This window comes from Bos grunniens, chromosome 17 (assembly GCF_055505025.1).
Source record: "Bos grunniens cultivar Pamir isolate PY7600 chromosome 17, Bosgru_T2T1.0, whole genome shotgun sequence".
Taxonomy (NCBI): domain Eukaryota; kingdom Metazoa; phylum Chordata; class Mammalia; order Artiodactyla; family Bovidae; genus Bos; species Bos grunniens.
The window spans coordinates 65,316,900-65,338,716 of record NC_141181.1 but is presented as its reverse complement, the minus strand read 5'-3'; the positions used below and the strand labels follow the sequence as shown (position 1 = coordinate 65,338,716).

Genomic DNA, 21,817 nt, shown 5'->3' with positions numbered 1-21,817 from the left:
CAGAACTGCTTTGGGCATGTTTCAAAATGCTTTTCTTCTCCCATGCCAGAAGTATGGAGGACTTTTCTTTGATCTTCACCCTGAGAATGTGGGTGGTGGCATAATCCATGAAATGGTGGTGGTTCCCATAAGACTGCTCCCTCCCCTGGAGTTTAAGTGTGTCTACCATGAGCAGAAATTCATCAATTGCAGTTTAAGTTTTGCTACCCAGATCTGGGCTCCAGCAGAGTCCTGTGCTTGGTGAAGCTATAATTCTCTGTAGTCACTTATCTTGGTCTTGTGGTGATAGCTCACCACATGACAACAGTTCTCTGACAGATTTCAGGATTGTTGATTTTCAGTTTGTTCAGCTTTTCTCCTATTGTGATGACAGGAATGATGATCTCTAAGCTCCAAACATAATGGACCACAAACTGGAAGTCTTTTAATCTCTTATAGTTAAATAATGTTTGTTTCTTTTTTTTTTCTTTGTATGACCTGAAGGTTTTCTTCTTTTTTTATATATATTTTTTATATTTTTTAACTTTACAATATTGTATTCGTTTTGCCATATATCAACATGATCCGCCACAGGTATACACGTGTTCCCCATCCTGAACCCTCCTCCCTCCTCCCTCCCAGTACCATCCCTCGTGAAGAGATGTACTCAGGGAATCCTCCTGCTTGTTTAAAACCAGAATGCCACAGATTGCTCAGGGACCTGTCACATCCTAATTAAAGCTTTCCTTGTTTGCCCCTTTCCAGAAGCTTCAGTGCCAATCCCATACTCTTTAAGGGAGGTGTATGAAAGTGGCTCAGTCGTGTCCGACTCTTTGTGACCCCAAGGACTATACAGTCCATGGAATTCTCCAGGCCAGAATATGGGAGTGGGTAGCCGTTCCCTTCTCCAGGGGATCTTCCCAACCCAAGGATTGAACCCAGGTCTCCCACATTGCAGGCAGATTTTTTACCAGCTGAGCCACCAGGGATGCCCAGGGGAGATGTATCTATAGGTCAGTCATTTGCCTGGGATCCTAAGAGCAAAGAAGAAAGAAAAAAGAGACTTGCTGTATTAGAAAAGACTAGGGTGGGGACTTATCTAGCAGTCCAGAGGTTAAGACTCCACATTGCTAATGCAGGGTGCACGGATCTGATCCCTGGTTGGGGAGCTAAGATCCCGCATGCCATGGGTTCGGCTAAAATAAAGACAAAAAAGACCAGTGCATAGCATGTGGGCTCCTGGTGTACATTCAGGATGATCCAGACTCCTTCAAGTCAGAGAGGTGGGTGAGAAAGAGCAATTCCAACAGACAGGGATGATCCGGTTTACCCTGACTTATCTTGGCCTCATATTATCCTGGACTTCATCACTTAAACTTTTAATATTTGGTCCTTGTAGTCATCGCGTTGTACTGCTCTACATACCCCATGAACAGGACTACCGGAAAGTCTAAAACACTTAGGTCTGGCTTTCCGTGTCACCACTCATACAAGCCAATGCTATTCCACATTTGGAATGAGAACAAAACTTTCATGTTACAAAGCTAACACAAAGGTTCTGGAAGGAAAACAGGGAGAAGGGAGGAGTCAGCTGTGTAGGCAACGGGGGGCCTCCCCCTGCTCCAGGAGTGGAGGGGATAGGACTATGGGACAGCAGCCTCGAACCACCCACCTTTGAGAGGGGAAGATGGAAGGCCGGGGAATGGAACGGAGTGCTGTATCTCTAGGCGCCCGGTTTGCTCTGGAGTTAGAAGGGTTAGGGCTAGACTTGGGTTTCACATGGAAACAGGGCCCACACGAGGCCCAGCCTGGGAGGAAGGTAGACACTGTCTGTCCCCAAAGTTCTCGGCTCAGGTCTTCATCCACCTCTTAGACCCCAAGGGAGTGGATCTCGCCCTGGGGGAGGAGGACTTGGTTGATGGCCCAACGGTCTTCTGTCTAGCCAAGTCCTGAGCAGGTGATAGGTCCCTATAGCATGGCGTTTCCTGGCTGCTGGGGGTAGAGGCTGGAGCAGACACACCCCTGAAAGCAACCTTGAGTGGGGGTGGGCTGTCTTCTCAGCTGGAACTACGGGGGCTCTGCCTGGGTGCACCCCCAGGCATGTGATTGAAGATGGGGGCAGTAAAGCCTCCAAAGCCGGGCTTATTCTTAGCACTGGGCTTATTCTTAGCCCTGGGCCCCATGGTCACCATGGAGGGGCTCTGGCCAGGAAGGCCCCAGTGTGGCAGGCCACTCTTCCCACTCTGCTGTGTGTGGTTCTCCGGGCTCCCCTTCTTTCCATTGAAATACTGAAAGCTGCAAAGGGGCAGGTCAGATTCAGGACAGATGCTCTGCTCCTAACGCTCCGAGGTTCTGCCGAGACCCCCGGCCTGCAGGGGGCTGTGCTCAATCCACCAACTGTGGAGCAGCGTGGCCCACTGTTGGGCCCAGAACTGGGCATGGCCTGGGGCATGCAGGTGTCAGCTGCAGAGCCAGGGGCAGGGGCTGGGCCGGATGGGAATACAGCTGCGGTGGCAGCCAAGGCCGGCTGGGTGCTGGCATGGGTGGGTGCCCATGGGGGAGGTGGTGGGTGGAGCTGGGGGGCCTGGAGCAGAGGCTGGGTCCCCGGTTAGGGCTGGAGCTGCCGGGTTTCCATAGTGTGGAGAGTGGTCCCAGGCGGGGGTTCCCTGATGCTGCACATCAGGGGCCCCAGCGATGGGCTGGGCAGGGGCTCCGGTGTGAGAGGAGCCGCTGAACCCGAGTCCAGGCAGGCTGGTGCTGACTGTGACAGGCCGCGCTGTCCCTGGGGGGCGTCTGCAGGGCCTGGGAAGATGGGAAGAGGCTCCCACTGGAGCCAGGGGGAGACCCGAAGAGAGGAGACTGGGAGAGTGGAATGGTGTCCATGGAGGTGACCTCAGTGTCAGAAGCGAGGTGGGGAGCCAGGTCTCCAGATGTGCAAGGTGAGGGCCTGGTTTGGAGAGCAGACAGGATAAGCTGGCTGGTGGGGGGCAGGGATCGAGGGTCAGATACGGGAGGGCGGCTCTGGGGGTGAAGACAGGAGAGTCCAGGCACATGGGTGTGGGGGACCCCATGCCCGAGGAGCCGGGCGCTGCAGGGAAGGCCAGTCTGGCATCCTCCGCAGCCGGGCCCCACGCCGGGGGCTGGGAAGGGCCTCCTCCTCCTGCCATGTTCGTAAGAGGCCCCCAGACGGGCTTCTGCTGGAAGCGGGGAAGCCAAGCCGCAGCCGGGCCGGAGCCAGGCTTTCCGTCGCACCCGCCGTACCTGGCGCGGGGGCTGAAGCAGGAGCAGAGGGGCTTGGGGGCCGAGCAGACAGGCCCGCGCTGCCCGATCCTGGGGAGGAAGTGCGGGTGGGCAAGGTGAACGGGGCGGGGGTGGGGGGGGTGGGGGTGGGGCGTGAGTGGGAAGGAGGGCCCGGGAGGGGCTGGGACCAGGGGGAGAGGGGCCCGGGGGAGCCGTGCCGCCCTCCTGACCAGGGATGCGCAGAGGAGGCCCCTCCAGCAGACGCCCGGGTGTCCACTGGCGCTGGGGAGGCCGACTCCCTCTGGTATCTGTCGGGCCGAGGAGCCCTGCCGGGGGCCGGAGGGTCGGCGGGCGCGGGGAAGGGACCGCAGGGCTGCCGGGCCGGGGTCTCATCCCGCAGCGCGCTGTTGATGCGCCGGAACGCCGCTGCTTTCTCCGCGTCCAGGTCTTCCGCGGTGACTCGGAAACCCAGCTCAGGGGGTGGGGGCAGCCTCAGCGGCTCCCCTCGCCTGCGCCGCAGCAGAGGAAACCTGCGTCTTCCGGGCCTGGGACTGTCCGATGTAGGGGCGCCGTTCTCCCAAGTTCGTTTCTGCCCCCTGGTTGCCTCCGCGTCCTCGTCAGACCGGCTGTTGCTCTGGGAAGCCACCGGGGCGGCACAGGGCGGCGGCAGGCCCGCCTCACTTGCTTTCCTCGAGGACCTCCGGGGCAGCCCTCGCGGTATGCCGGGGCCCGTCCTCCTCCGCCCTGGCGGGAAACCTCGGGTGGAGCTGTAGGAGCTCGTGATGGCGTTTCCTTGGGGGCAGGAGCTCACACAAGAGGTCTGGAGTTTCTTGGTGGATCTGTCTACTGAGCTCTTGGCGTGGAGGTTTCTCCGCAGAGGCCCAGGCTTGGGCACGAAGGCAGAGAGGTCTCTCTGGGCCCCCAGGGGCCTAAATGTTGATCGTGCACCCCGAGAGCCATCGGGGCCCCTTTTCTGATGATCCTTCCCTGTGAATGCGGGGTCTTCCTCCTGCTGGGCCATGCCCTTCCCGCTCTCTCCCAGGGCCCTCCTCACCATCTTTTCTGTGCGGGAGCCCGGGGCACACCTCAGTGTGGTGGGCGGCACGGGGGTGACCTGCTGCTGGCGCCCACCACACACGGTGACCGTGCCCTCTGCGGACGCTGAGTCGCAGCACATCGTGGAGATGCGAGCACCCAGCACCGCCTTCCTCTGATGGCGTCGCCTGCAGAGGGAGGTGAGGACCCCCAGGAAGGAGCGCAGGGCCTGCGGAATCATAGAACACCGTCTCAGAGACGCTGTGACAAAGCGCAGATGCAGAGTCACCGGATACTTGTGGGCTGGCCTGCAAGTGGACAGCGGGGTGACAGCTGGGTGACCTGGGCTGGCCACGGAAAATCGGCGGGTGCGGGGATCGGGCTGGGGGCGGTCGAGCCCTCCTGGCAGGTGCTGGCCCCCCCGAGCCTGGGGTGGGAATGAGCGGCAGGGCCTGCCCAGGTAACTGCCCAAAGGGCACGTGTGGGTTTTCGGCGCTTGGATAGAGAGCTGGGCTCGGAGTGCTCTGGTTCAGCTGCCAACTTGGCTGAAGGCGAAGCAAGCAAGCACTGCTTGGAGTGTTGCTGGGACACTGCTCTAGAACCTGTGAGCAAAGAATGTGGCGCGTGCGCTCGGTGCAAAACGTGCTGGAAGGATGGCGCATGCGCAGAGGACAAGTGAGGCCGGGTGGTGCGCAGGTGAAGATGCGCTCCTAGACAGTCTGGCGCTTCCGAAACTCCTGGGGTCTGAGGGTTGGAAGTGTTTGCCTTGAGGGCGATGAGCTTCTTGGCAGGACATCTGGCCCTTCTCTCCTGCCTGGGTCCCAGACGTCTCGGGGGTCTCCACCCAACAAAGAGGAGCAGGGTTCCTGGCTGTGAGCCCCCACCCCCAGGGTGGCAGCTTTGGCATCAGCGCCTGTACATCCTCCTGCTTTTAATTCTAGCAGCAATGGAGGGGAGAGCTGCTAAAAGCAGAAGTGACCACCTCACCCAGATCCTGCTGGGGTGAACCCCGAGGCAGCCGCCAGGGCAGGCAGAGAGGGCCATACTTACTCCATGACCCATAAACCCACTCCTAGGCAATTAACTCAGGGAAAAACTTGTAATGAATGTATGGGAATGTTTTAGCTAACTTATCCACAACTCCTAAACACAGGACTATTAAGATTGTCCACTTTTTCTTAAATTTGTCATTTTTCACTTGTTCTCAGAACAATACTGTGTATACACGTTGCCCAACAGTCGAGTTAATATTTTACCAATTAAATAAAATGCAGAAGACTTACATTCATATAGATTATTTTACTTGACACTCTTTTTTATAGTTGTCATATGTGTCACCTTTATATAATTTGAATGCCACCCTCTGAGACTGTGATGTCCTTTTTTCATTGAAAAGTCATACAGGGAATTTCCCTGGTGATCCAGTGGTTAGGACTCACTGCATTCATTGCCTGGGGCCAGAGTTCTATCCCTGGTAAAGAAACTTAATCCCTCAAGCTGCGTGGTGAGACCAAAAGAAAAAAGAAAAGTCATGTATATATTAAATAAGAGGGTAATTTATCCAGATACTTATTTCAGTTGCCCTTTCTTTGTTCTTGAAGTTTCAGACTTTCTTGTGTTATTTGACTTCAGCCTGAAGTTCTTTTCATGCATTTTTATAGCAAATTGGTAAAGAATTCTCTTAGTTTTCTATTGTCTCCATCAGCCATCATTTTGAGTTTTGTTTGGCTTTCAATCTTTAAGGGTATCTTTGCTTTAAGGATATGACGTCCTGATGTGATCTTTTCAACACTTTAAAGAAGATGTTATTCCATTCTTTTTTGGCCTCTGTTTTCTGATGAAAAGTCACAGTCCTTCAAGTTGGTATTCTCTGATGTGTAACAGGTCATTTTCCTTGACTGTGTTCAAGATTACTCTTCACATTTGCTTCTTTTTTTTATCAGATTGATTGTGTCAGGGTGAGGTTTTCTGAGCTTAGATCTGTGTCTCTAAATCAGTGACATTTTCAACCATTATTTTCCTCATATATTTTATTCTGCACCTTTCCTTTAGACCCTCCAATGGCACAAAATTCGAACTTATTGTTTCTCCCATCTCTGAGACAATGTTCGTTCAGTCATTTTTCCTCTTTGTTTTTCAGATTGTGCCATTTCCATTGATTCATAGGTTTTCTGAATCTTTCCTCTGTTTTCTCTGTTCCGTTATTCAGTCCATCCAGTGAATGTTTGATTTTGCATGTTAAGTTCTAAAATTCCCATTTGCTTTTTTTTTTTTCTGTAGTTTTTACTTCTCTGTGAAGAACTTGTTTCTTTCCATTCAAGAGAATTTAACCTCACTGAGAGTGGTGATAACCACGAAGCAGATGCTTCGGCTGCTAATTCCTTCTCAGGGCTGAGTCTGTTGATTGCCTTCTCCCCTTGAGAACTGGTCAGATTTTCCTAGTTCTTTGTATGCTCTGTTGTGGGATTTTGGCTGGTACCCTGGACAGTTTGCCTATTATAAGACTCTGGTTCCTATTAAAAGCCTCTGTAGATCGTTACTCTCTGCTGTTCTATGAAGAAGCCTGTGAATCTGTGTTCTGGCAGATACTGTGCCTTGTCGTCTGCGTTGTTCCAGCCTGGGGCCGTTTCTAGGACGTTGTGTCCATGCGGCACATGTCCATCAGGTGTTGACCTGGGAGCTGAGTGGCAGTTCATACTGTAGTTCACTTCTCCAAGCCTCCGCTTTGCCTCGTCGGGTGAGGTATAAGGCTTTGTCTGTGCATAAGGCTCAGGGAGGCCTAGGACCTATGCTGGTTCATGCACAGGCCTTCTCTAACCCTCTCCTCTTCAGGATTCTACCCACATTCTCAGGCTTCAAGGGCTCCTCTCACATGTTCCTCAAAGTGTTTCAGCCTCCAGGCTGTCTTGCAGTTTCTCGTGGCCAGGTTGACCTTTCAGGTGAAATAGCAAGAGAAAAGAAAGGACAATAACAGGCATTTCCGACCCCCACCCCACCACTCTTCAGAAAACAGGAGCCTCTTTACCTGTTCCTTTGCCCAGAGATGCGGGTCATCTCTCAGGGTTTAGGTGCCTGTGTCATCACTGAGGCTGCAGGGGAGATGGGATAACCAGGGAGGAAAAGAAACTAATGGGGATGGCCTCCCTCACTCCTCGTTATGTAAGTCTCACACTTCACTCTTCTGGCTGAAAAGAAGGGGTGGATCCCAGAGTTTTAACTTTCAAGCTGCTGTTGGACATCACCTGCTTTGGGTAAGCTAGGAGACAAGAGACATTATCCCTTAACAGGCTGGTATTCAGCTTTGGACTTCCAGGCCCTATCTGCCTGCTAGTGTTTACTTCATAAAGTTGCAAGCGCATGTTTCTTTGTCCTCTTGTCTTGAATTTCACTTGTAATCTGCAATAAGAGAGGTTGTTGTATGAGGCTTCCTCTGTCTTGGCCCAACCAGAAGTCTGCTGTTACTTTAGAAATAAATGTATTTAAGTTGTCGCATATGCCAAGGTATCCTCTTCTTTTGGGGCTGAATAAATAATTCCATTCTGTATGTATGCCACATTTTCTTTATCCATATGTCAATGGACATGAAGTCGTTTCCATACCTTGGCCCTTGTGGCTAATGCTGCCATAAAAATGGGAGTGCAGAATATCTCTTTTGAGATCCCATTTCGATTCTTTTGGATACAGGCCCAGAAGTGAGATGGCTCCATTGTGCCAAGTGAAACAAGCCAATCACAGAAGGACAGAAGTTGCAAGATTTCACTTTCATGAAGTATCTGAAATAGTTAAACTCAACTCCAGTTGATAACACTGAATCGGATCATTGGCATTTGCTGAGTGAGAACACCCCCTCCCCCACCCAAAAGGTAAATATGTGAGGTGCCAGGTGTGTTAACTTGATGGGGGAAGTCCTTTCACAGTGCATCAAATAATCAGGTTGCTGAACAAGGGCTGGCTGCCCTATGCCCAAAGAAGCCAGTACTGTACTCCTGGGTCTTGAGGAAAGAGAGAGCTCTATTGTGAGGTCGATCCGAGCCAGGCAGGAGGCAAGGCTCTGGAATCTGTCTCCTTGATCCAGTGTTTGGGGCAAAATTTAAGGACTTAAGGGAGTTTCAAACTTGGAAGCTGGCTGGCTAGTCTTGAATCACTCCATATAACCGACTCGTGCACCTGGAAGGCAGCTTTTCCTTCCTGAAGTACTACTTCTTCCTCTGTAAAGGACTGCGGTGACAAGATTTCTTTAGGTTCTGTAAACCTAAGGATCTGATGTTTTCCGGAGACATGGATTCCCGTCTTGCGTGTGCAACAGTGCTGTCTCTATAAAATGACTCAAGGTTTGATTAGTCAACCTATGCCTTGCCAAGTCACTTTGGTCATGTCTGACTCTGTGAGACCCTATGGACTGTAGCCATCCGGGCTTCTCTGTCCATGGGATTCTTCAGGCAAGAATACTGAAATGGGTTGCCGTGCCCTCCTCCAGGGGATCTTCCTGACCCACACACAGACTGAACCTGCATCTCTTAAATTTCCTGCATTGGCAGGCAGGTTCTTTACCACTAGAGTCACATAGGAAGCCCAAATCAACCTATATAAAGAGGCAAAACCAGTTTAAGTTGGTCAGTGTTTTTTCAATCATATTGTAAATAACTCACACTTTTGTTGATCAGTGATATCCAATAGAGCTGAAAAAAGGATCACCCCCCAAAAAAAAACCCCAGAAAAAAAGTCAAATGTATACACACAGAGAGTAGAATGATGATTGGCAGAAGCTAGGGGTAGGGGAAACGAAAAGTTGTTAACTAGGCATAAATTTCCAGTTCGGCAAATGAATAAGTTCTAGAGATCTGCTGTACAACATGTAACAATGCTGCATGGTGCATTTAAAAATTTAAGAGGTGAGATCTCATGTTGTGTTTTTAACACAATAAAAAATTTAGGTAATTTCTAGCGATCACATAATGCTTGGAATGCTTAGGAATCACAGAACGCTTAGGAATGTAATGCACTATGCTAAGTAGTCAACTCGATAATGAGGTGATTTCCAAGAAATACAAATTAGGATTGTTTGACAATAAAATAATAAGTATTCACTCCATGTGCACTCTGATAAAAAATGCATTTATAAATGCATGTGAAAGAAAATGTTTCATAGTAATGTTTTAATATGATCATGGTACATTAAAATGTATTAGTGCTTACCTGTGAACACTAAGGTCACTTGATTTTTAATTTTCTATATTAAATTCTATACTTTTGTGACTAAAAGCATTACTTGGGGAATTCAAAGGATGAAGTGATTTTGGCTGTTGATCCGCTACTAATTCCTGCTGCTGCTGTTGCTGCTAAGTCGCTTCAGTCGTGTCCGACTCTGTGCAACCCCATAGATGGCAGCCCACCAGGCTCCCCCGTCCCTGGGATTCTCCAGGCAAGAAGACTGGAGTGGGTTGCCATTTCCTTCTCCAATGCATGAAAGTGAAAAGTGAAAGTGAAGTCGCTCAGTCGTGTCCGACCCTCAGCGACCCCATGGACTGCAGCCTTCCAGGCTCCTCCGTCCAAGGGATTTTCCAGGCAAGAGGATTGGAGTGGGTTAACCTTAATTCAGGAGTTGGATTCTTTGACCCAAGGAAACAGAATAATATAAAAGGAATGTGTCTGAGGGTAGAAGTGATTAAAGTACAGCAGGTGTCTCTGCAAAAGCTACTGTTGGTCCTAGAAGACTCTCACCTAGCGATGTGACACAGGGCAAATCAGCTCACCTACATCTCTGGGTTACAAGGATGTGGTGATAATTAAAGGGTGACTGGGCACAGTGAACACTTGGCAATCGTGGGTCCTCAGTAAGGTCACTGCCCTGCTCCTTTATCCTTTGGAATCACTGTATTAGTAAAATTTATACTTGACAGTATTTTTCAGTTCAGTTCAGTCGCTCAGTCGTGTCTGACTCTTTATGATCCCATGGACTGCAGCACACCAGGCTTCCCTTTCCATCACCAACTTCCAGAGCTTGCTCAAATTCATGTCCATCAAGTTAGTGATGCCACCCAACCATCTCATCCTCTGCCATCCCCTTCTCCTCCTGCCTTCAATATTTCCCAGCATCAGGGTCTTTTCCAATGAGTCAGTTCTTCGCATCAGGTGGTCAAAGTACTGGAGCTTCAGTATATTCCTTCCAGTGAATATTCAGGACTGATTTCCCTTAGGATTGACTGGTTTGATCTCCTTGCAGTCCAAGAGTCTTCTCCAACAGTGCAGTTGAAAAGCATCAATTCTTCAGTGCTCAGCTTTCTTTATGGTCCAACTCTCACATCCATACATGACTAGTGGAAAAACCATAGCTTTGACTAGATGGACCTTTGTCAGCAAAGTAATGTCTCTGCTTTTTAATATGCTGTCTAAGTTGGCCATAGCTTTTCTTCCAAGGAGTAAGCGTCTTTTAATTTCATGTCTGCAGTCACCATCTGCAGTGATTTTGGAGCCCAAGAAAAGAAAGTCTGTCAGTGTTTCCGTTGTTTGCTTATCTATTTTCCGTAAAGTGATGGGACTGGTTGCCATGATCTTCCTTTTTTGAATGTTGTGTTTTAAGCCAGCTTTTTCACTTTCATCAAGAGGCTCTTCAGTTCCTCTTCATCTGCATATCTGAGGTTATTGGTATTTCTCAGGTTCCAGTAATTTTGATTCCAGCTTGTGCTTCATCCAGCCTGGCATTTTGAATAATGTACTCTGCATGTAAGTTAAATAAACAGAGTGATGACAATATACAGCCTTGATGTACTCCTTTCCCAATTTAGAACCAGTCTGTCGTTCCATGTCCAGTTCTAACTGTTGCCTCCTGACCTACATACAGATTTCTCAGGAGGCAGGTCAGGTGGTCTGGTACTCCCCTCTCTTTCAGAATTTTCCAGTTTGTTGTGATCCACAGAAAGGCTTTAGCATAGTCAGAAGTAGATATTTTTCTGGAATTCTCTTGCTTTTTCTATGATCCAACAGACGTTGGCAATTTGATCTCTGGTTCCTCTGCCTTTTCTAAATCAAGCTTGAACATCTGGATGTTCTCAATTCACATACTGTTTAAGCCTAGCTTGGAGAATTTTGAGCATCACTTTGCTAACATGTGAGATGAGTGCAGTTGTGTGGTAGTTTAAACATTTTTTGGCATTGGCTTTGTTTGGGATTGGAATGAAAACTGACTTTTTCCAGTCCTGTGGCCACTGCTGAGTTTTCCAGATTTGTTGGCATATTGAGTGGAGCACTTTCACAGCATCATCTTTTAGGATTTGAAATAGCTCAACTTGTACTCCATCACCTCCACTCGCTTTGTTCATAGCGGTGCTTCACAGTAACTGTAGTTTAGATACTCTTTTCCTTTGATCTTTATAATTTGATTAATGCACCTTCCTATGGCAACCCACTCCTGTGTCCTTGCCTGGAGAATCCCATGGATGGAGGAGCCTGGTGGGCTGCAGTCCACGGGGTCACTAAGAGTTGGACACGACTGAGCGACTTCTCTTTCCCTTTTCACTTTCATGCATTGGAGAAGGAAATGGCAATCCACTCCAGTGTTCTTGCCTGGAGAATCCCAGGGACGGGGGAGCCTGGTGGGCTGCGGTCTCTGGGGTCACACAGAGTCGGACACGACTGAAGCGACTTAGCAGCAGCAGCAGCAGCAGCAATACAGATTTAGAGTTTTCGAAGTCTGATTGTATATTTACCTTTACCAGTATGTTGTATACTTTCATACGTTTTTGTGTTGCTGATTGTTTTTTCATTTCAGCTTGAAGAACTCAACATTTCTTTCAAGGCAGGTCTAATGGTGATGAACTCCCTCAGCTTTTGTCTGCCTAGAAAAATATCTCTCCTTCATATCTGAAGGATTACTTTGATGATATAGAGTATTTTGGGTTGGCATATTTTTTCTTTCAACATGTTGAATATGTCATTTTACTCTCTCCTGGCCTATAGGGTTTCTGCTGAGAAATCTGATAGTCTAGTGAGGGTTCCTAGGTAGGTTCAAATCTTTTCTCACCTGCCTTAGAATTCTTTATCCTTTGATTTTCTACAGTTTCATTATAATGTGTTTTAGAGATGGTCTCTTTTGCTTTGAGATGGTGGGATGATTTTTTAGCTTTATGAACTTGGATGTTATTGAGATTAACCTGATCTAGAGTCAACTTAGGTGCTTTGAAACTTCCCTATTAGTCTAGTGGTTAAGACTTAAGACCCCTCACTCCCAATGCAAGGGGGGTTTGATCCCTGGTTGGGAAACTGGATCCCACATGCTGCAACTGAGAGTTTGAATGGCGAAACTAAAGATCCTGCATGTTGTAACTAAGTCCCAGAATGGGCAAAATAAAATAATAATTAAATAAAATAAATTCAAGTTAGTGTTTTCATTTTAGGATGTTAAAGGTAATCCCCATGGTAAACACAAAATAGCTGTGAAATATACACAAAAGGAAGTGAGAAAGTAATTTAAATATTTAACTGTAAGGAATCAGCTAAACACACAAAAAGGATAGGAATGCAGGAAATGAGAGGTAAAAATGCTTTGGGCATATAGAAAGCAAATAGCACAATAGCAGAAATACTAAGCCTTTTCTTAGTAATTATTTTAAATGTAAATGGATTAAACTCTCCAATCAAAATATAGAGATTGGCAGAATAGGGAAGAACATATAATCCAACTATATGCTGTCTATAAGAGACTCACTTAAGATTCAAAGACACAGACATTTTGAAAATTAAAGGATGGAAAAAGGAATAATAAGAAAAAAACTCAATGAGAAAACCCAGATAGTAACCAAAAGACAGCAAGAGTGTCTATGCCAATATCAGATAGAATCGACTTGAATTACAAATGGATCAAAGACTTAAATGTAAGGGCTAAACTACCAATTTCTGAAGAAAAAGGGGGATAAGTCTTTATTTTTGGATTTGGCTATGAACTCTTAAATATGATAGCAAAAGCACAAACAACAAAAGGAAAAATAAATAGGACTTTATAAAAACTGAAATCCTTTGTGTTTCAAAGAACACCACCAAGGAAAATATAATACAACCTTCAGAATGAAAGAAAATATTTGCAAATCAAGTCTGTTAAAGTCTAGTGCTCATAATATGTAAAGAACACTGGCTATTCAGCAATAAAATGTCAAGGTTCCCTGGCAGCACATGGTAAAGAATCCGCCTGCCATGATCGATCATGGGTTCGATCCCTGATCCAGGAAGATCCCACATGCTGTGGGACAACTAAGCCCATGCACCACAGCTATTGAGCCTGTGCTCTAGATCCAGGGAACCACAACTACTGAGCCCACGTGCCACAACCTCTGAAGCCCGAGCTCCCTGCGCTGGGCAACAAGAGAAGCCACCACAAGGAAAAGCCCACCCACCACAAGGAGGGAGTAGCCCCTGCTTGCTCTGCAACTCGTGAAAGCCCACATGCAACAAAAACAAAAACTGCCAACCAAATCTGAAAAATGAAAGACCCTGCATAGATACTCCTCGAAAGAAGAGACACAGATTGTCAATAATCACGGGAACATAGTTCAGAGTTAGTCAAAATTATACAAACTGAAACTACAGTGAGATACCACCACTTCATACCCATTAGTATGGATACAGTTGATTTTTTTTTTTAAGTGTTGGAAATAATATGGGTAAATGGGTACCTTCAAACATTCCTGGTACAAATATAAAAAAGAAAATAGTTCGGCAGTTCCTCAAAAAGTTAAACACGGAGATACCAAATGCCCCAGAAATTCCACTCCTGGGTGTATGTCCAGGAGAAATAAAAGCATATGTTCATGCAAAAGCTTGTACATGAGTGTTATAGTATCCCTATTTGTAATAGTCAAAAAGTGGAAACAATCCAACTGTCCATCACCTGATATCTGGAAAAACAAAATGTGTTATATCCATACAATATTATTCAGCCACATATAATATATGAAACATCCATTGTAGGAAGATCCATAGAGACAGGACCAGAGCTGAGATGAAAGGGGTAGAGACAGCAAGAATGACTGATACTACAGGGTTTCTTTTGGGGATGACGAAAATGTATTGGAATTAGGGGTGTTGGTTGCAAAACCTCAAGATAAAAAGCCACCAAATAGTACAGTTTTAAAAAGTGTGAATTTATGGAATGTTAATTATATCTCAATAAAGAAACTGCAACTTAACATTTTTATAGTTTGTCTCTCAACATGGTACATGAGTAAGATACAGTCATTATTCGTGATCAATTTCACAATGAAATTCCCACAGTGACTTCAATGGAGTGGCTTGTATGAGGTGATTGATATTTGAGACTCAACCCTTTGGAACTAAATGCTCATTTAGGGCTGTTGAATGCCAGTATATATTCTTCATACCCAGGGTATATTCAATCCCTGTATGTATCCTTGCTTTGAATCCACTGTCTCTTTTTCTTCATTTGCTTGAAACATGGTCCTCGGAAATTCATTCACAATAGTGAGAGTTTGTTGACATCTTCCTGGCAAAAGTCTTAACTTGTTTCCAGGACACACTTTAGATCTCATCATTAACTGTCCCAGGGAGCCCCCTGAATCACAGTAGGGCTTACGAAGATGGACCTTATATTTCAGTGTGCACTTAAAATACCCAACGGGCTGATTGCATGGGAACAATCACTTTAGATGAGACAATACAAAGTCAGCACAACTTACTGAGAGAATAGGTGCTGGTGCCTGATGGCCTGAAGTCGTGTCCCATTTGAAAGTCCCAGGTACCTATGAAGGTTGATTGCTTAGACTTGCTGTTTCTCAGTTCCCTGGTCTGTAATGTGGAAATATTAACAGGACCTGCTTATTTGTATTATGTTCTAAAATTAGTAAATACTGAGCCTGAAGAAAAATGATAAGATACTTCCTAAGTGCTACCTACATAAGTGATCAAGTATTAAGTGTCTGGAAGCAAAAGCAGAATGTCTCCAGAAAGGGCACCTAGGAGGCTACGAACAGGACAGAACGTACTTATTTACATTGATTGTAAAGCTTGTGAAAAGAATATTATTTCTCAGAGTGCACTGTGGGGTGGGCAGAGTAGGGGGTGATCCATATTTTACGGTTCAGGAGACTGAAATTTAGAGAGACTGAGTAACTTGCCCAGAGTCACAACACTCATGAGTGATGGGTATGAAGCAAGACAGGGAGATGATTCCCTGGGGATGGAGATTCCTGAACCCCTGGACATGAGATCGTGCCCTGGATACACAAACCAAGAGCTCTCCTCACTCCCTTCCCACAGCAGGGAGACAGCTGGTACCCAGAGGAGGTGCCTGGCCCAAGAAAATGGCTCAAATCTCAGCCCAACTCCTGACTCAATCCCTGAGCCCAAATACACTGCCTTTCCCCCCAAGACCCCCTGATGGACCGGGAGATGAGAACATGCATCTTGCCCCCTCCCCTCCCCCTCAGCACATGATTCTATCTGCTGCTGCTTTGCAATGAGACTTCCTGGTGGTCAGGTGACCACCCTGAATGACCAGTAGTCTGCTGGACTCTAATTGGCTCAGAACCCAAGACATTCTAAACCAACTGCCCACATGACAGTTGCACAGAGAATTCGCATCATCTTCAACTGACCTAACCTGGATGAGGAGCAGTGGCTACTCACTAGCTGGGAACGGGATCTCCTGGGCTGGTGGTGTTTTGGGGGCTTACTGAATGAAGTCTGTGGGCCCCAGTTCCTCACTGACTAAAACCTGACCAATGGTTGGAGTAGCCTGGACTAAGGCCTGGTTGGGGGCGGGCAGTGGCTGAACTGGTTCTGAGTGGGCACCATCTCTGCCCAGTCCTCGCTCTCCCAGATCCAGGCTCTGCTGTATAAACCACAGCCTTTCCTCCTGAATCTACTCACTGGTGTTATTTCCACAGCACCTTCAATGGAGTGGTTAGTGGGGGTGGCACACATGTGCCCCTACCTGTGGTTTGGCCAGAAGTGAATTCTGATGCGTCTGAACCACGACTGGGAATGGTGAGCAGACCATCCTGACTGCACATGATATTCTTGTGCGTCCAGTGTCTGAATCCCTTGTGATCCTTTTCTTTTGGTTAACCGGGCCACAACACTGGAAAATACGTTCAAAGCAGAACTATTGACATATTCCTGGGAGAAGACCATGGGGAAATATCAGTTCATTCCCAGGCCCCACTTCTGTTCCCACTTCTGTTCCCCTTGATCGCCAGCTGCCTAGGGGAGTCAGCTGAATCAAAGCTGGGGAGAAGAATGTTACAATGCGGTGTACAGTTAATACATCCAAAATATTCAGCACGGATCGCACTGGAACATGACTTTATTGAGATGAGATAATATAGAAATGGCACACAGCACAGTGACTGAGGGCGTGGAGGCTGGTGCCTGATGATCTGGGTTCAGATCATACCAGGCATCACGTGAATCTGGGAAGATTACTTAACCTCTCTGTCTTCAGTTCCCTGTTCTGTGATATGGAATATTAATGGGCCCACGTATTAGTATAACATGATGAAGCTTAATACAAAAAGTCAGGTAGACGCTGAAGAAAAACGACTGGTCCTTCATAGGTGCTACCTAAGTGTTCAGAAATTAAACGTCTGGAAGAATAAGCAAGAAATGTAGAAGTGCTGCCTCCTGGATGCCACAGGGCAGAGGATGGGGGCAGGTTCTGGGTGCGATGCTTTGCAGCTTGTGAAGAGTATCTGTCATCTCCTGTGATCCCCACATCAGCCATGGGGGCAGGGAGGAAACTCTCAGGGCAGGTGCTGTGATCCATATATACATGGCACTAAAATGTCTAGATTTTCAGTGACTTTCCCAGAGTCTCAAAGCTGATGACAGATGGATGTGGGACACGAATGTAGTTGGTCCCCTGGGGACAGAAAACTCTGAAACCCTAAATCCTCTAGATGGTGCCCTGGACCCCAGAGCCCAGGACTCTGCTCCCTTCGGCCCCTCAATCCTCCTGCCCCACGGTTGCTCCGAGGACAAGAGGGGTCTTAGCCAACAGGAGGGCACATGCCTGACCCAGCTGCCTCCTTTGAGTTGATCCCTGACCCCAAAGCCGTCCAATACTCTGCAAAGAATTTCCTTGAAAGATCAGGCCCTCCACACCTCTGTCACTGAAGGCTCATTCCTCTAACCTGATGGCATTGTCCCTTCACTCCCCCAGGCAGCACCCGAATACCCAGCGGTCCTGTCCACATCAACCAATGGAAATCCTGCCAGGAAATCCCAGCTTCCTTCCTTTCCGAAGACCTCTGGATTCAGATTGCTGATATTTGGCTTTGGATTTTGACATCAACATTCAGGACCATTTGGCCTGTAATTTTCTTTGTCTGATGCTGTTGTCTTTGTCTACTGATGTCTACTGCTGAGGTTGAGACAGTGCTCTCCTGGTCCGATAAAGGCAGTGTCAGGTGTATTTTCTCTATATCTGTTCCCTGGAAGAGTGTGTTAGGAGATGGGCATCAACTTCTACCTTAAATGTTTGGTAGAAATCAGAGCTAGCCATCTGGGCCTGAAGTCTGTTTTGTGGAATTTTTTTTTCTTTTTTGCATTTCTTTCAACAGAAGCTTATTTGGTACATGGTACAGGGCACAGGTCTTAAGTATAGAGCTTTATGATCTTGTAAATATAAGCACATCTGTCGAACACCCAGTTCAGTACACAGGATATCCCCAGCATGCTGGCAGCCCTCTGAAGAAGGGAAGTAGAGGAGTCACTAACTTATCAGGTTATAAGAATGAAATCAGTTATCCGTGCATGCTGCAAGCACAATGATTTACACACAGTTAGCTCAAAATTAGTGTGGCAACACACCTGGAAAGAAGTGGAGGGAGCTGGAGAGCTGGGAGAATCCAATGCCTTTGGGACTTGTGCTGTGGACGTCTGAGGTCAGGGATTAGGAAGTTGTAAGAGGAGCTTTTCAGAAGCACCTGGGCTTTTACAGAGGAAAACACGACTACTTCTCAAAGTGGAGCACCCATTGCAATCCACTGAGCCCTCCCTTTGTTGAGGGTGCTTTTTCTATACTTGTGTGTTATTTTACATACAAATGTTTAAAAAATAAACCCAGTAGGAGCTCAACTTTGCTTGATATTAAAAGGGTTAAATATAAAACATATATAGGAAACTAATGCTGAACCCATACAGATCATATCAGGGAAGAAAAGTCGCACGAAACAGCTAACTCAGGAGGCGTAGGGAGGTGGCCCTCCTTCCTTCACCTCATGTGTCTCATTTAAGCTTCCAGACACTGGAAGCTCCATCCCCTCTGAGTCTCAGGATGAGTCCTCCGGGTCCTTCGCAGGTGTCGCACCAGAACCTGCCACACACATGCAGTGGAGAGGTGGGTGGGCTCCCTGGTCCGTGTGCGGGACCCAGGGGGCTAGTCAGACCTGGGCCCTGGCTCCCCCAGGGGTCACATCCCCAGGGCACCCCTGTTTGTTGCTCTGTACTAAACGTGGGTCTAGTAGTGGAGAGATGTTCTGAAGGGGTGATTTAACCTGGGCGTTTGGCCAGGCAGTGTTCAAGTGACTGGTCCTATGAAACAGTGTAAGCGATGCAGAGGAACGGGGAGGCTCTGGGGCTCCAGGATGAAAGGAAACGCTGGGTCCCTCCGTCTGGGCGCTCTGAGAGCGGGAGGTCTGATGACACGGGTGGACGTGGTAAATAACCCCGTCCCTCCAGCCCTACTCAGCCGACTCATCGGGAGACCCACACAGTGGAAATGGTCGGTTCAGTCCAGTCACTCAGTCACGTCCGACTCTTTGTGACCCCACGGACTGCAGCACGCCAGGCTTCCCTGTCCATCACCAGCTCCTGGAGCTTGCTCAAACTCATGTCCGTTGAGTCAGTGGAAATGGTCAGAGAACCACAACGTTCCCTTTTCCCCTAAGAACCCTTTTTCTTTAACATCCCAGCCAAACTTGCCTGTGTTTCTTCTGCTGTGACAGGATCATAGGTTTCACCACTTAACCCCATCCCAACATGAAAAGTTTACAGAAGACACCGCTTTTCAGAGTGCCATGAAACCAGATCCACTCGATATTTAATTTTAAGATTATTAATTTGGAAGACTGGCTCTTTACTGCACGCTGAATTAGCATTGCTTTGAATTGGCCTTCATTTGTGTGTGTGTGTTGTATTCAATTTTCACACGTCTATTAAAAATCAATAGAACCTGAAGTTGAGAAATGGTGCCGTGAGGTGACCCGGGCTGTTCCATGGGGCTCCACGGAGGCTGGGGCGGGTAGTTGGGTAAATCCCAGCCAGGTGTGGATTCTGCAGGGTCCCCTGCTTGATGTCAGGGCGGCTGCACGCCCACAAGGGAGCTGTCTGCTTACGAGAAGGAGCCCCGGGGTGTCTGTTCTTCTCACCCTCTCCCAGGAAGCCTGCACTCAGGGGTACCCGGGCCATCCTTGTTATCTCACCACATCACGTGACTAACTGGGGATGTGGCCTGCTGACCTTGGCTGGCTGGGAGGGCAAGGCCGGGTCCTACAGAGGGAGATGCTGAACCATGCCAGGGACACCCTTTACAGAGAACACGATGTGAACAATACCTCCAGGGATGACGTACATTGCTTGTCCCGCTGGCCGCCCCCCGCCCCCGCCCTGAATGTAGGAGCCTGGCATCTCGGGTTCTATGGAACGGGGACCATTCCCTGATGAGTTGTGCTCAGGTCATCCACCAGTTGCGTGTGTGGATGACCACTATACTCTTGTCTCTGCTGTTGTGCTCACACATAGAGATGGCCACCTCCATGCTCTTCTCTGGTTTTGGGTTTTCCTGAAGCGCCAAGAAAAAAAAAAGCCAGGGGTGGCAGGGGAGGTGTGTGCACTTATTTGCCTTCTGCTCTTCCTCCTGCCCGCTCCATGCTCGCATTTCCTCTTCTTGTTCTTCCTCATCCCCTTTTACTTCATCCTTTCTCTTGAGTCCAGGACTAGAGAATTTGACGGCTGGAGGGCAAGGAACAACTGTGTGTGTCCACAGCTGCTCAGGGCAGGACACCCATGGATGGCAGAAGCGGCAGTGATGTGGGGGAGGTCCAGGGCAGAGCCAGATGTCCTGGGGGTCCCTCCAGCCGGGTGGGGCCAGCCCTTCTGACACCCAAGCCCCTCCTCTTGCCTGGGCCTGAGGCTGAGGGGTGTAGCGTGGGGGCTGGAAGTTGGACGGGTTGGGTAGGGATTGGAGGTGGTAGGGTGGGCATGGGGGTGGGGCGGGGTGGGCTTGGAGGGGTACTCGGGGTTACCCTTTCCATAGAATTCACTGATTCTAGACAGGGGTTGAGGGTGGACGTGTCAGGAGCCAGGGTAATGGGGGAGGAGGGCTGCAGGGAGATTATTGTATAGATTTTATAGCCGGTGCCAGGGCCTCAAGTGCCTGGATGAGACCAAGTCTTTCTGAATGAGAAGCAGAAAAAGAGGGAAGGAGAGGACAGGAGAGAGAAAGAGGAGCTTATGAATAAGAGGGTGAGAATTTAAAAAAGAGGAATAAATCACATGCAGATTGTTGCTCTCTCTTTAAGAGGCTTCAAAATCCACCAAGTAATGCCCCACACGGAGAATTGCAAGAATGGGGGTGGAGAGGCCTTGGGAAAAGAAAAAGGCGGAAGGGTCCGGGCCTGGCTGAGAACGCGAGGTCCTGCTGCTCCTGCTGCTCCCGGCAGGGCTGAAGCCCGACCTTTGGGCCTTTTCTGCGCCCACCCCCTGCTATGCCTTCTCCCCTGGGGCCGGGACCCTGTCACTTTTGCAATGAGGGGGGTGGGCTTACGATCTCCAGTGTCGTTTCCCGGCCCGCATTCTGTGTGTGGCCGAGAATGAATGCCTGCGTCATCCTGCTCCTCCAAGAAGGCAGTCACTACTGTCCCCATGTCACTGCATGCATTGCCTTCTGTTCCTCCCCCTCCCTTCACGACTTAACCTCCCTGTTTTTCTCTCTCGAGTAAAAGCCCGTTTCCTGTCTCCTTGTCAACCTCCATCCATCAGTGTTCTCTAACATGGGAGCATGGAAAGAGGCGTAATCACGGGTGTTCCACTCCCGCATCCCTACCCTGGGAACCCCTACCACGGTTGATTGCCTGGCTGTGCTGGGCTCTGTGGCAGAGACTGACAGCTAACTCCATGTAGCGAGTGACTGTCCCATCCTGGGGCATCTTTAGGTTCTTGAGAGACATTTGAGACTCACAGCAAATCTGTATATACGTTCTGAAGATGAACACAAGCTTAGAGGTAAAGTAACTTGTCCAAATTCTCTGGGTCTGCAAGCGATGCAACAGGGGTCGTCCTCAGCAGGTGTTGGTCACATAAATCCCCAGTCCTGGCCAGGGTTAGTCCCGGAGCCTTGGAAGGACTGGGGACGGGGAGGCGGGGACTTGGGCTGGCCTGGGGGAAGGTCGCAGGGCGGGCTGGGCTGGGGTGCAGTCGGGCAGGAGCAGGCACTGTCTGGCGGGAGCAGGGGCTTCTGAGAAGAGCTGTGACCCCTGGCCCCGCTGCCCAGAGGCGCTGTCCTGGGGCAGGTCACTCCCAGGGGACCGGGTCAGCAGGACTGTGAGGACAGGGG

The 21,817-nt window shown here is 48.6% G+C and overlaps 1 protein-coding gene across 1 annotated transcript; it reads right to left on the bottom strand.

Moving 5' to 3' along the window:
* Positions 1–1,699: 1,699 nt before the first annotated feature.
* On the bottom strand, positions 1,700–21,410 carry LOC147355660 (uncharacterized). The gene is given in 7 exon segments (XM_086346153.1): positions 1,700–2,200; positions 2,203–2,527; positions 2,529–2,748; positions 2,750–2,996; positions 2,999–3,205; positions 3,208–4,749; positions 21,323–21,410. Coding segments are annotated over 7 exon segments (3,000 nt in total). The 3' UTR covers positions 1,700–1,829.
* Positions 21,411–21,817: the final 407 nt, after the last annotated feature.